This window comes from Pelmatolapia mariae, linkage group LG1, assembly GCF_036321145.2.
Source record: "Pelmatolapia mariae isolate MD_Pm_ZW linkage group LG1, Pm_UMD_F_2, whole genome shotgun sequence".
Lineage (NCBI taxonomy): Eukaryota > Metazoa > Chordata > Actinopteri > Cichliformes > Cichlidae > Pelmatolapia > Pelmatolapia mariae.
This window is the reverse complement of record NC_086227.1, coordinates 1,256,885-1,271,005: the sequence shown is the minus strand read 5'-3', so window position 1 is coordinate 1,271,005 and position 14,121 is coordinate 1,256,885. Positions and strand designations below refer to the sequence as shown.

At 45.8% G+C, this 14,121-nt stretch overlaps 1 protein-coding gene across 2 annotated transcripts in view; it reads right to left on the bottom strand.

Moving 5' to 3' along the window:
- The window catches only part of znf408 (zinc finger protein 408), a 30,521-nt gene extending 19,450 nt beyond the window's left edge, over positions 1 to 11,071 (bottom strand). For both annotated transcript variants that reach the window (XM_063475034.1, XM_063475044.1), the window contains exons 1-2: positions 10,961 to 11,071; positions 9,441 to 9,726 (exon numbers count right to left, since the gene is read on the bottom strand). In XM_063475034.1, the coding sequence (XP_063331104.1) occupies positions 9,441 to 9,722 (282 nt within the window). In that variant the 5' untranslated portion in view covers positions 9,723 to 9,726; positions 10,961 to 11,071. The remainder of the gene's footprint in view (positions 1 to 9,440; positions 9,727 to 10,960) is intronic.
- Positions 11,072 to 14,121: the final 3,050 nt, after the last annotated feature.

Sequence of the window (14,121 nt, the reverse complement as noted above, 5' to 3'; positions counted from 1 at the left end):
GCAAAGTTTTTAGATACTGCGTTGATAAAGTACAAGAGATACAATCAGTACTTTGTCAGTGTTTATTCAGCATTCAAGGACAGCAATATTTGCATAGTATTTTTACTGACATATAGTGCACATATGTTTTGGGCAAAAACATTTTTGAATATTAAAAAACGAACATTTTTAACATACAATTGGCAAATTAGCCAATGCCAATGCAAAACTCTATCTGCCTATTAAAAAAAGATCATCTTCTCACAAACTGGTGTTTGATTTTGAAACAGGAAAAAAGTGGGGAAACAAATGAAAAGACTAACATTTGAATGAAACCTGAAAGCAAGTAAATACTTTCTATGCTGCCTTATTGTAAACTTTGGTAATATTGATGTATAAAAAACAACACTGGCTGATGATGAAATACAGTCAGCTGGCATGGTGACACTGCCAGTATTAACCTGCAGGGCTGGACTGGGACAAAAAATCTGGCATTTTGACTACAGACCGGCCCACCAGGTATTAAAGCCATAAAGCCTTTGAATGAAAACAAATGCTGTTGTGACAGTGATGTACACTGTCTTAAAGATAAAGATAAAGATAAAGATTACCTTTATTAGTCCCACAGGTGGGAAATTTGTTTTGTTTTGGTATATGTATGATTTTTATAAATATTACATCAGATAAAAACTTTGTTCGCAAGATTCAGATAATTATTTAATAAAAGCGAGACATTTTAAATGAGAATAATAAAGAAAAGTATTTCTTTGTGCCCCCCTTTCCTTGTTAATGCCCTACCTGGCCCCCTGGCATAACTTTGCTAGACCCGCCCCTGCACAGTTACCAGCTGTCAGCTACGTAGAAAAGGATCCTGGTGTTATTTGTCTCTCAGAAACAGTTCATAACTTCCCTTCAACTCATTCATGTCACCTAAAAGGTAAACCTGTTTCTCCATCACCTGTTCAGCTCTGATGATTCAGTAAGGACATCTCCTGGTTTCATCTTCATGTTTCCCTCTCACCACATATCCAAACCGACATCATGACCAGCAGCTTTTACGGCTGTGGCTCCAGCAAACATCAGCTGACACTAGAAATTAATATTAAATAAATTCTAACAACAGCTGATCAAGCTTAAACGTGCTGCTGTTGTTTAGCGCGACATCCGCTGGTTTCCTCTTTCAAGGTTCAAGGTTCTTTATTTGTCACATGCATAGTTATACAAGTATAACACACAGTGAAATGTATCCTGACACGCTCCTCAACATGTGCAAAAAAAAAAAAGGGGGGGGGGGGGGGGGTAGAGGAATAACATTATAAATATATATATATATAGTATACACATTGGGTGAATGTGCAGTAGTAGCAGCAAGCAGGTGAATTCTGTACATTAATATGAATAGACATCTGACTATTTTACAGAATGGACAATATAAACATATTTATAGTTAAAGGAATTGAGTGTCTGGAGGAGAGTCTCAGTCAATTATAGATGATGTGAGAGGGCGGGTGTGTGTGTGTGTGGGGGGGGGGGGGTTTGGTTTAGGGCCCGGATGGCTTGGGGATAGAAGCTCCTCTTGAGTCTCTCTGTCCTTGCCCGGATGATGCGGAACCTTCTACCAGATTGTAGAAGTTGGAACAGTTTGTTGCCAGGATGGGACGGGTCCTTCAGTATCTGCGCTGCTCTAGTCTGGCATCTCCTGGTGTAGGTGTCCTGAAGCGGGGGGAGAGCAATCCTGCAGCAGCGTTCTGCTGTACGGATCACTCTCTGGAGAGCTTTTTGGTCCTTCACACAGCTGTTTCCAAACCACGATGTCATGTTCTGTGTGAGGATGCTCTCCACAGCGCCTGTATAGAAGATCCTGAGGATCTTTGGAGAGACCCTGAACTTCCTCAGTTGTCGTAGGTGATACAGGCGCTGCCTAGCCTTTTTGGTCTAGACCTGAATGTGGGCAGCCCATGTCAGGTCTGAGGAGATGTGGACGCCAAGATACTTAAAGGACTGCACCCTCTCTACTGGAGCTCCATTAATGATAATGGGCTTGTAGTCTCTGTGCTGACTCCTTCTGAAGTCCACCACCAGCTCCTTGGTCTTGCCGACGTTCAGCTGGAGGTGGTTGTCCTGGCACCATGATGCCAGATTCTTCACTTCGTCCATGTAGGCCGCCCCATCGCTGTTGGAGATGGCACCCAACACCACTGTGTCGTCAGCAAACTTCACAATGGTGTTGGAGCCGTGGGTGGCCACACAGTCTGAAGTGTAGAGGGAGTAGAGCAGTGGCGAGAGGACACACCCCTGTGGTGCTCCTGTGTTGATGGTGATGCTGTCGGAGACACACCTACCCACCCTCACCACCTGAGTTCTGCCAGTGAGGAAGTCCAACACCCACGCACACAGACGGCTGTTGAGTCCCAGATCCCTCAGCTTTGTGAACAGTCTGCTGGGCACTATTGTGTTAAACGCTGAACTGTAATCAACAAACAGCATTCTCACATAGTTACCCTGTTTCTTGTCCACGTGGCTGAGGGTGCAGGACGTGGGCGATGGCGTCCTCAGTGGATCTGTTGGGTCGGTAGGCGTACTGGAGCGGATCTGTGGTGTCTGGGATGGAGGAGGAGATGATGTTCTTCAGCAGCCTCTCAAACACCTTCATTACTACCGAGGTCAGCGCAACTGGCCGGTAATCGTTCAGGGATGAGGGTTTGCTGTTCTTGGGCACCGGGATGATGGTGGATCTTTTGAAGCATGTGGGGACCACAGACTTCGCCAGGGACTCGTTGAAGATGAGTGAGAGGTTTGTAGTCCGTGGTTTGTAGTCCGTAATGGTGCCACATACTCCGTGTGTCGCCCTGGAGGAAGCGGGACTCCACACGCTCCCGGTACCGGCGTTTAGCATCTCTCACCGCGCGCCGCACGGCGTATGAGGCCGCTTTGTAGGCGCTCATATCGCCAGTGGCGAGACCCGCGTTGTAGGTGGCGGTCCTGGCGTTTACTGCAGCGCGGATCGATCTGTCCATCCACGGTTTCTGGTTTGGGAATGTGGTGACTCTCGCAGTGGGGATAATCTCCTCCACTAGCATATTGACGAAGCATACTGCTACTTCCGTAAACTCGTTGATGTCGACTGCGCATGCTCTGAACATGTCCCAGTCGAAGTCGTCGAGTGCGTCCTGTAGCGTAGCTTCTGATTGGGCAGACCACCGTTTCACCTCCCTCGTGGTTACTTCTTCCCTCCGTATGTTTTGTTTATACTGGGGATGAGGAAGATGGCGTTGTGGTCAGACTTCCCAAAAGCCGGGTGTGAGACAGCTTTGTAGCCCTGCTTGTATGGTGTGTAGCAGTGATCCAAAATTCGATCCCCCCTCGTTGGACACGAGACATGCTGGTAAAAGTTTGGCATGACTTGTCTGAGGTTCGCTTTATTAAAGTTTCCTGCTACAATGAGGGCTGCGCCCGGGTCCTTGTTTTGAAGCGAACTCAGCACATCATGTAGTTCGGACAAAGCCATACCTGTGTCCGCTTGGGGTGGGATGTAGACCACCGTGGCGATGACCGAGGTGAACTCACGGGGCAGATAGAAAGGGCGGCACTTAATGCTCAGGAATTCCAGATGTGGCGAGCAGCTGCTGGAAAGAGTAGAAATGCTCCTGGCATCACACCACTTTCTGTTTACCATGAAGCACACTCCTCCACCTTTGGTTTTGTTCGACTCTGCTGTTCTGTCCGCGCGGAGCACAAAGAATGAATCCGACGGAGTTACGGCCTGGTCCGGCACGGTGGGGGTCAGCCATGTCTCCGTGAAGCACAGAATGTTGCAGTCCCTCATGTCACGTTGGAAGGTGACTCTTGCTCTTAGGTCATCGAGCTTGTTCTCTATGGATTGTACGTTGGCCAGTAGGATACTGGGCAGTGGTGCGCGATGCGCCTGCTGTCTCAGTCTGTTCCTAATGCCAGCGCGTTTCCCCCGGCGCTTCTTTGTTCTACGCCTCGGATGAGCGGCCCGTCCTTTGTTGTTCTCCGCGCCGCGTAGAATCTCTGGCGGCCAGGATGGGTCAGATTTAAAAGTGTCCAAGATTAGATGTGCAACCTTGTCACCGATGTTTACAAGTGATCTGCCGTCGTAGACTATAAAACTAGAGGATTTTGGAATGTAAACCAGTGCAAAAAATAAGTAAAAAACAAGAAAAGTGGATAGTCGGAGCGGAGCGGTCAGGAAGGCGTCTGGACGTGGCCGCGCCATCTTTGAAGGCGCAAAGTGGGAAATAAACAAACAAGAGAGACGATCAGCTGATTATTGATCAGTTTCATGATTAAAGTAGCAACAGGAGAGGGAGGGGGAGGGAATGAGAGAAGAAGAGTCAGCTGACAGCGTAAAGACGCAGAATAACTCCAGCTTTGTGTCTTTTTCATTCTGGCTGAAGTTCGGGACAAACTGTGTCTCTCTCAGCGCAATACGAAACGCGTAATATTTTCTCTGAATACGAGACGATTTCGTCTTTTTACGGGACGGTTGGCAACTCTACTAACTAACCTTATGAATAAAATAAAGTTCACTATCAGTAACATCATAGCACCCACCCAGCTGTATAGAAACTCCGTCATGCTAGCTAGTACGCAGTACGAGTTATTGTAACTGACTGTAAAAAGTCAGCACAACGAAAATAAACCCCACCTAAACTTGGTTTATATCTGACCCAGATAGACTGCAGGTCATAACTTCTTACCTGAAGTTCAGTTCACCTGACACTCGGACCGACGGCCGCCTCGGGTCTCTCCTCCTCCTGCCTCCCCTTCCCTCATCCACCTGCTGCTTCTGTGGAAGCTCCGCCATAGCCACCACCAAACAACTGAGTTATTTTTACACATCGGCCAGCATCTGGCCAATCCACCACCTCTCATTGTTCATGCCATTACAAAAAAAAAGTCATCAGCCCACCGGGCAAATGCCCGGTATACCCGATGGCCAGTCCAGCTATGTTAAACTGTTAATCTTTCGCCGAAAAACTGTTTTCTGCGGTGCCGTCTTTCGTGCTTGGCTCTCCTGCCTTTGCTAACATGATGCTCATAGTACAAAAGCCGACGCTGCATTCACTTACACTCGGATATCTGAGCTTCACTCTGAAAACATAATCGTACATTTGATATTTCATTGAATTTTATTGATTTAGCTTCGGGGTGGCCAGTCTGGTTGGGGGGGTGGCCTGTGCCCCCCCAGGCCACCCCGCTGGACACGCCACTGAATAAAGAGTCCAAAACAGACTGCCGCCCCTTATTGAACTTGATACTAATTTAGTTCACTTTTCAAGTTTGATTTTTCACTCATTCTACATGCAGTAAATATTCAGCACGTTCATTCATGTCCCTGACGGCTTAACCACGGGGCACTGGAGCTTAACCCAGCTTCCACTGGGTGAGGTGGGAGAACACGCTAGAGGATCTCCAACACAGACAGTATAAAACATGGATGGAGCTTCCAGGTGGGAGGCGACAGCCACAGCTCCCAAAAACCACTTCTAGAAAAAAATGGAGGATCATCTGTGGTATGAAACTGCATGCTCATTGGCTAACGAGCTGTCACTCACATGTCGTTAGCCAATGATCGAACAAGAGGGTGTGAACCTCAGTATTTGTAAATCACAGATTTATGTGATGAAAACTGATGTTTGGTGCTCGTTGGTGGTATTCACAGAGTATTTTACTGTATTTTATTAAATATCCATATATATACAAAATCACCAAGGAAAATATTGCGATATTATCCCGTATCAGTTTTTCTCCATCCCTAGTGATGCTCATGAACATTAACTGTGCACAATAACCAGAGGAACACATTTCTGAATTTAGTAAAAGCTTTTTCAGGTTTTTACAAATTAAAGGTCACTATGAACAAAAACAGAGAGATATTTTCAGTGAACCGTACAAACAGATTCATGTGAAAATCAGCTCCAGATTACAGCTTTGGAAACAGAGGGGTCGAAATATCAGATACATTCAAACAAAAGGAAAAAGAATCAACATAAAAAAGAAGTTCGCAGTAACAATCTCAAGGAAGTGAAAAGATTTTAGCTGGAAAAATATGATTTTGCTTGTGTTACTAATATTAAAAGCAAACGACGGTGGAGACAACAGGCAGACAGCACGGTCACATGGATGCCAACCATGTTTTAGACAGGCAGACATACACGTAAGCTGTCGTGGGGTGTGTGTGTGTGTGAGGGGTGGGGTGTGTGTGAGGGGTGGGGTGTGTGTGTGTAGGGGGTGTGTGTGTGTGTGTGTGTGTGTGTGGGGGGGGGGGGTGTTTGGGTGGGGTGTGTGTGTGTGTGGGTGGGGTGTGTGTGTGGGGGGTGGGGTGTGTGTGGGGGTGTGTGTGTGTGTGGAGGGGGGGGGGTGGGGTGTGTGTGGGGGGGGGGGGTGTTTGGGTGGGGTGTGTGTGTGTGTGTGTGTGTGTGGGTGGGGTGTGTGTGGGGGGGGTGTGTGTGTGGGGGTGGGGGGGTGGGGGGGGGGGTGTTTGGGTGGGGTGTGTGTGGGGGGTGTGTGTGGGTGGGGTGTGTGTGTGGAGGGTGGGGTGTGTGTGTGTGTGTGGAGGGTGGGGTGTGTGTGTGTGTGTGGGGTGTGTGTGTGTGGGGGGTGTGTTTGGGTGGGGTGTGTGTGTGGGGGGTGGGGTGTGTGTGTGTGGGGGGTGTGTGTGTGGGGTGTGTGGGGGGGGTGTTTGGGTGGGGTGTGTGTGGGGGGTGTGTGTGTGGAGGGTGTGTTTTGGTGGGGTGTGTGTGGGGCGTGTGTGTGTGGGGGGGGGGGTGTTTGGGTGGGGTGTGTGTGGGGGGTGTGTGTGTTTGGGTGGGGTGTGTGTGGGGGGTGTGTGTGTTTGGGTGGGGTGGGGTGTGTGTGGGGTGTGTGTGTGGGGGGTGGGGTGTGTGTGTGTGTGTGGGGGGGGTGTGTTTGGGTGGGGTGTGTGTGGGGGGGTGGGGGGTGTGTGTGGGGGGTGTGTGTGTGTGGGGGGGGGTTTGGGTGGGGTGTGTTTGGGGTGTGTGTGTGGGGGGGCGGTGTGTGTGGGGTGTGTGTGGGGTGTGTGGAGGGTGTGTGTGGGGTGTGTGTGGGGTGTGTGTGTGGGGGGGCGGTGTGTGTGGGGTGTGTGTGGGGTGTGTGGAGGGTGTGTGTGGGGTGTGTGTGGGGTGTGTGTGTGTGGGGTGTGTGTGTGATATTGTCCACTGGTGGTAAAAAAGCTGTCACAAACAAACTGACTGCTTTCACCTCACCTGCAGCAGACACTACCTTCTGATAAGTTCAGTGGTTACAGAATGACGAGTGACATCCTGCCTTCCTGTGGGATAACTCACTCATCATCACTCACTAAGTAAAATATCAAAAGAGTGTTTTTTCATTTTACTATGATATGTAATCATAGTTTGAATGCAGTGTACTTTCTTTTTAGCATGACTCTCTGTACTCTCTGCTCAGATTCAGCCTGAGAAAACAATCAGAGTGCAAACAGGTAATGACCCAAGCAGAGCAGAGGTCCTCAGAGCTGAATCCTGAAAGACCCACAAACAGGCAGCAAATGAAGGCAGCTGCTGTAAAGGCCTGGCAGAGGAAAAGAAGCATTTTGTGATGTTTGTGGTTTTGAAGGATTTTCATCCAACTGTAAAAATTGTTTGTGTGTGTGTGTGTGTGTGTGTGTGTGTGTATAGCCTGGTCCCTAAGCATTTCAAACACAACTTAATTGTTCGACTTAGAATCCACTATAACAGCGTGCAGAGCTAGAAATGTGTCACTGTCCCAAAGCTTAGGGACCTCGGTGTCATTTAAAAGTTCAGTTGCTGCTTCACCCGTTCTCTCTCCCTACAGGCTGATTTGCTGGCCAGTGCTCTGCCAGTCTGTGATATCATTCAGCTGCACCTCCTGTCGTTTTTTTTCTCCCACCATCGGGACTCCAGCTCTACGATGTCACCGAGCCTGCAGAGCAGGACAAGATGTTTGACTTTTACTGGATCAGCAGTGGGTTATTGCTGCCACGTCTTCTTTTAAGGCATGTCTGCGAGACAGAATCACTGAAAAGATTTTCAGGAACACCAGTGTGTGTTTACTCTCCTCACTTCCTTACATATCACATGCACAGAATCCACATCTGTAGCTTGTTTTTGTCTCTGTCAGGCATACAGTTCTTACACAGCCAAAACAATGTCATGAATCATGATTCACATGCTGGTCCAACATATATTCCTCTGCACACGCAGCTTTCTTTACATGTCTGAGGCCTTACACAGCTATTTAGCATGTTTGAACCGGACAGGTGAATACTTGGAGGTAAGTACTTGTCTACAAGTTTCCATATTGTGAGGATAAAGCCAGATGTCTGTCTCTGTGTAACTCTTGGCTACAAGCAGAGAATAATAACAGGAATGTAACCAATGCAGAGGCTTCTTGTGTGAAGACCTTGAAAAAGCCAGCAGCTCTGACATGACGCCGTTGTTGCTCGGGCCAAATAACAGGCTTGTCAATGAAGCTTCTCGTACTGTCGGTTTAGCGTTCTGGCAACCTCCAGGGCTGAAAAATGAAGCCAACACAGAGGTGCCAAAAACTTCATGTCCTGGAGTTTTGGCTGGCTCCAAACGCGTTTCAATCTCCAAAAAGGCTCATGTTAACATGGCCCATTTTACAGCATTAAAAAGTTTTTTTACAGCTCTGTACAAAGAGTGGTGTTGGCCTCTGTGGATGGTTTAACCCCTTCATAACAGCTCTATGGTTTTCCTCCAGAGCGACAAAGGAGTGCTGATACAGAGAGCTGTAGCTCCTAGCTGCCCCACAGGCCTCACCTCCATCATTCAAGTTACTCAACTGGGCAGTTCACACACAGTACAGGTGGTAGTTTAAGTTTAGCAAGCATTTGATTGGTCTTTTGCCCAGTCCTAAACAGCAGTGTCTACATGTGTGAGTCACACACATACAGTTTATAGATGCAGCTCGCTGATATCGGAGCAGTTCCCCCTCTCATCCAAATATGCTCACTGTCACTGTATCCAAAACAAAAACCAACACGTCTGTGGCTAAGACACTCACGCTGAAGCTTCAAAGTACAGAGTGCAGAAATCTACAACCACTTCATTATGTCCATCTTTTATATACAGTCTGTGATTTTCTCCAAACACTAATACCTTACAGTAGCAAGATCAGACTCCAAACAGCAGCCTATTTGCTATTATCTCCCTGCATTATATGTTAGCTTTGCACACCAGCTGCTGGTACTGCATGCTGAAGCAAACAGAGAACAACAAAGTGCACTGAGTGGATGAAAATAAGGACATGAAAGTGTGCTTATTGATAGCCAGTGCAGATATTTAGACTGGGAATATTCAGAAAATAGGCCCAAATGAAAAATATACACTTCTCCTTCAAAATCAAGCACAGTCAATATTAATAGTGACTATAGCCCACTCTGTCTGCATACTGTGAGCACTGAGCATTACCTGTTCTTCCTCTGTTCTCGTGGTCTGATCTCTTTCAGTCTCAAAGTTTGTGGCAAGTTTGCCGTCTTCACTGTGAATTTTCGGCTCAGCGTGATACTCTGAGGCCCACTCAATGTCCCCGTCTCTCCCCAGCAGGAATCCAGCCTCTAGTGAGCGTCCGACCCACCAAAGCCCCAGCCTGCCCTTGTGGAGATGTGAGGGGCCTACAGCAAAGCCACAGGGAAGCGACGAGTAGAGAAATGAAGCAAGAGCAGATGGGACGGGAGGACCGAGACAGGCCATCGAGCTGTAGAGAACAATACGAAGCAGGTTACAGGCACGAGTTAAACCAAGGATAACGTCGTAAACATGCAACGCTGTGCTGCACGTATTTGGCACTGCAGCAGATCTAAGCGTCCCATGAACCACTTTCATTCCAGCTCACTTCCACCACTGTTTACAATAGCTTTTAAACAACAACAACTAATTTTTACACTACATTTCATTCTTTATTGTACTTCATTTGAAATCTACTTTTGAACGCTTATTTGGATCCCTCTTGAATTTTTGCAGAATACTTAAAAGTTCCTGCTGACTTTCAAGATTATTTTTTTAGTTGAAATGCTGCTGTAGTTAAAAACTTTGGACTTTTTCTTTTCATCTTGAAAATTGTTGCAATGTTTGTAGTATTTACTTCTAACGTTGTATATTTGACTCTCACCTCTGATTATCTGAAAGGATACTGTCTTTAACCTCCTAGGACGTGGCGTCCACATATGTGGACATCACATTTTGGGCTGTCTAGCCACAATGCTAAATTTTACACACATAGGTGTAAACATGTTCCCACGTTTGAAGTAGCACTTCTGGAGAAATGCTTCGTGTTTCGTGCGATGTTCAGAAATCTTTTACAATATTTTTACACTGTCACAGACATACGTCTTCCTGCAGCTGTTAGCAGCATTTCAAATGAGCCATACTGCTCAAAGAGGCACAACTGTTGTTTTTGTACTCAGGAAAAATGCTGACACCAAGTAAAGAGTTTTGCACATCATTATTTAAATGTGACTTAGTGTTCTATCGAAATTTAAAGCGAATGTCCTCATATGTGGATATCAGTTTTCTCAGAAACTACATCAGGTAAAAAGATCATTCTTTGTCTTCAATGAGCCCAAATAGCAAAGAGAAATTAAAAATGCATGCCATGAAAGAGTTCGGGTCTAAGGAGGTTGAGCAGGACTAACGCAGGGAACACGCATTTCTGGCCAACTGTGGTCGCTACAGCGGCGCTCCTAGGTTAGCTGCAAAGCGTTTGGCTCAGTGTAAGCAGTGCAGTCTCATACAGCGGACCGTGGACTTGGTCCGTTCGTTCAAGGCACCTACGTTGCTGTGAAAGTCAACAGTAACTATTGGTGTCGATGTTTTACAGCCACCAACTTTTCAGCCCGCGTAGCGCTGGTTAGCTAACTAACTAGCAAAAGTCCGTGAACCACAAACGATTTTAGAAGTTATTTCTAGAATTATAATAAATGTGTACATACACAGTGAGCGGTCGCTATCTCGAACACATAGTTTATTATAACACTATATGTATTCCGCTTGAAACTCTGGGAAAGCCATCGTTATCCAGCAAAAGAAAACATCATCCAAAGTCCGCGTCTTCTATTGTCCGACCTGGAAACTCAAACCGTTCTTTGGTTCCGGACCGGAAACAAGGCTCCCTCTCTCTCTCTCTGGAATCTAATGTCCAATAATTATATTTATAAGCAATTTTTTTTTTAGTTATTGTCACACTTTTACTTTATATTTCAGTTTTTATATATTTATAAAAGTATTAAAATTATTTACACTACATATGTTTATATGTGTTATATATTGTACATATTATATATTTTTTGTTTCTTATTTGCGCTATTTTGAGCCAGGAAATAGTTATTTTTTTCTGCACTGTTACTGTATAGACTGGATGGCAATGAAGTCTATCTATCAATACAGTAATTTCTAATGGTAAAAAACAATAAAAAGAGTAAAATTAGTCTTTAATTGCATGCACATAAAAATACATAGATATACCTCAAAAACGTAACGCTTGTGACATTTTACCAAGGGCGTAGATTTGGCATGGACGGAAGGGACATGTCCCCACCAATATCCAGCGATTATTGAATTGTCCCCACCAATAATTTGATCTCTTCGAGTAAACGAAAAACCCGATAAAAAGAAAGAAAAAAAAACCCGATCTGTCAACGTCTCATTCACCTAGCGGTGCAGAAAGAGTTAAATTACGTTCTCTACTGGAGTCCTACATCATGTGACAAATATGGCCAATGTGATTGGCTGTGCCTTTAAGGGAGCTCTGTTTAGTTTTAGCAACAGCAATCCTGCACTGCAAGGACCTACAAGGAGGAGAGGAGGATGGCAGCACAAGGGAAGAACCTGGATATAAGAAAGTATTTTTCAAAGAAACCTGTAAGTCCCTTAAAGTCAAGTTCACTCATAAAATGTGTCCGTCATAATAACGTTACAGGCTATGCTAGGCTTTGGCCCACATCAGTCTAAAATTGTATCTAACCATGAATAACGTGTTTTGGAAACTAACTGCACAACAGGAAGCAGTATTAGTTATCTCAGTCTCCCAGCGTAGCATTTCTAATTAGGGCCCGAGCACTGAGAGTGCGAAGGCCCTATTGTATCTGCTCTGTTTATTATTATTAGGGCCCGAGCACCGAGAGTGCAAAGGCCCTATTGTATCTGCTCCGTTTCTTCTTATTATTAGGGCCCGAGCACCGAGAGTGCGAAGGCCCTATTGTATCTGCTCCGTTTCTTATTATTATTATTATTATTATTCAGGCAAAACAAGGGCCTTTTTGAGGGCCTAAACATGCTCAAAAACTCATGAAATTTTGCACACATGCCAGGTCTGGTGAAAAATTTTGTATTTTCATGGTTTTACACATGAGCACTTGGAAATGGCTCTGTAGCGCCACCTATACCTTGTTAAATGCAGGCCTACGAACACATTGTTTGAGCTACATGTATGAAATTTGGCACACATGTGTATCATGCCAAGACGAACAAAAAATTCTGTGGGCCCATTGACGCAAACCCAACAGGAAGTCCGCCATTTGCAAGTGAAGGTGACATTTTGGCTCTAATTTTTCCATTTCCATGCCTGGAACTTTTTCGAACTCCTCCTTGGGATTTGAATGTATAAGCTTCATATTTGGTCAGTGTCAACTACACACCTGGGCCATGTTAAATTGCGGAGCTTTTGAGTTTTCGCGATACCGTGAAGCGGAGCCACCACGGCGAATTTCGATGACTCGCCATGAAAATCTTATTGCCTCTCATTCTGTCATACATCGTCCGACCTGGACCAAAGAGCACACATATGATAAGGCTCCACCCCTGAACATATTTCAACTGCCATATTTGGCACCAGGGACAGCGCCACCTAGTGGGAACAGGAAATGTCATATTTTACACTTTGGTGTACAGTATTGTTATGGTTGACATCTGCAGCCTCAAATTTCTCCAGGAAAGCCTTAAGGAGTTGGTCTTGGGTTACAGTGAAAACTGTGACTTTTCGTCAGAGGGTGTGACCCCTGCAGAATGGCGAACATTGATGTCTCGCCATGAAGAAACAAATTAGTATAACTCAATGAAATCCAGTCTGATCCGTACCAGACTTTACAGGGATGATGTCAGACCCGCCCTGAACAGATTGATGTGCCCATTGTCAGGAATACGTAGAGCGCCACCTAGTGGCAACAGGAAATGTCATCTCATACATTTTGTTGTACTGATTTTCACAGGTTCATCGTGGCCACCTGAAAAGCGGTGAATATCACGATCAGTACCTCATGATGCTTCAGTGACAAAATTGTGACTTTAAACTGAACGGCGCACCCTGGTGGAAACGCGGTTCACCACGAAAGATGAGGCGGATTTTGAGGGGCTTGGAAAGTTGAAGAAGTCTTGAAATTTGGCCCACAGCTTCACTGTGATGAGGGCTTTCTAGTTATGTGTTCATTTTCCTTGAATAGCGCAAAATGGCTCCACAGCGCCCCCTACAAAATTTCAAAACAACAGCCCCTGCTCTGTGTTTTATGTATGAGTCTGAAACTTGGTAAGCTTGTGGGGGATATCAAGATGTACCAAAAAGTCTCTTGGAGCAATATCCCAAATCCAACAGGAAGTCAGCCAGTTTAAAATTAAGGTGTAATTTTAGCCACTTTTTCCCCTCTTTTAAGGCACCGTTCTTTGACGAACTCCTCCAAGGGATTTCATCGTATTGCCGCAATCTCCAGGATGTGGAATCTAAAGACCTTTGTGATGTTAAATTGCGAAGCTTTTTACGTTCAGGGAAACGGGGTGGTCGTGGTGGCACGTGGACTTTCAATCACTCGCCAAACAGCAGTAATCTGCTGTCACTCCAAAACACAATGTCCAATCTCTCCCAAAGGTCGCAAGCGTGATGAGACTCGAGCACAGATATGTTTGCTATGCCATTTGTCAGTAATGGTTAGAGCGCCACCTAGTGGGATGACTATAATTATGGTTAAATGAGATGAAATTTTAGCTGGTGGTTAAATGCATGAATTCCATCAATGTGACATCAGATCGGAAGCGCTGGTTTTATGTGTTGGGCGTGGCTCGACGTGCTGGGGTGCGAGGGCCCTCATATCGCTGCTTGCAGCTT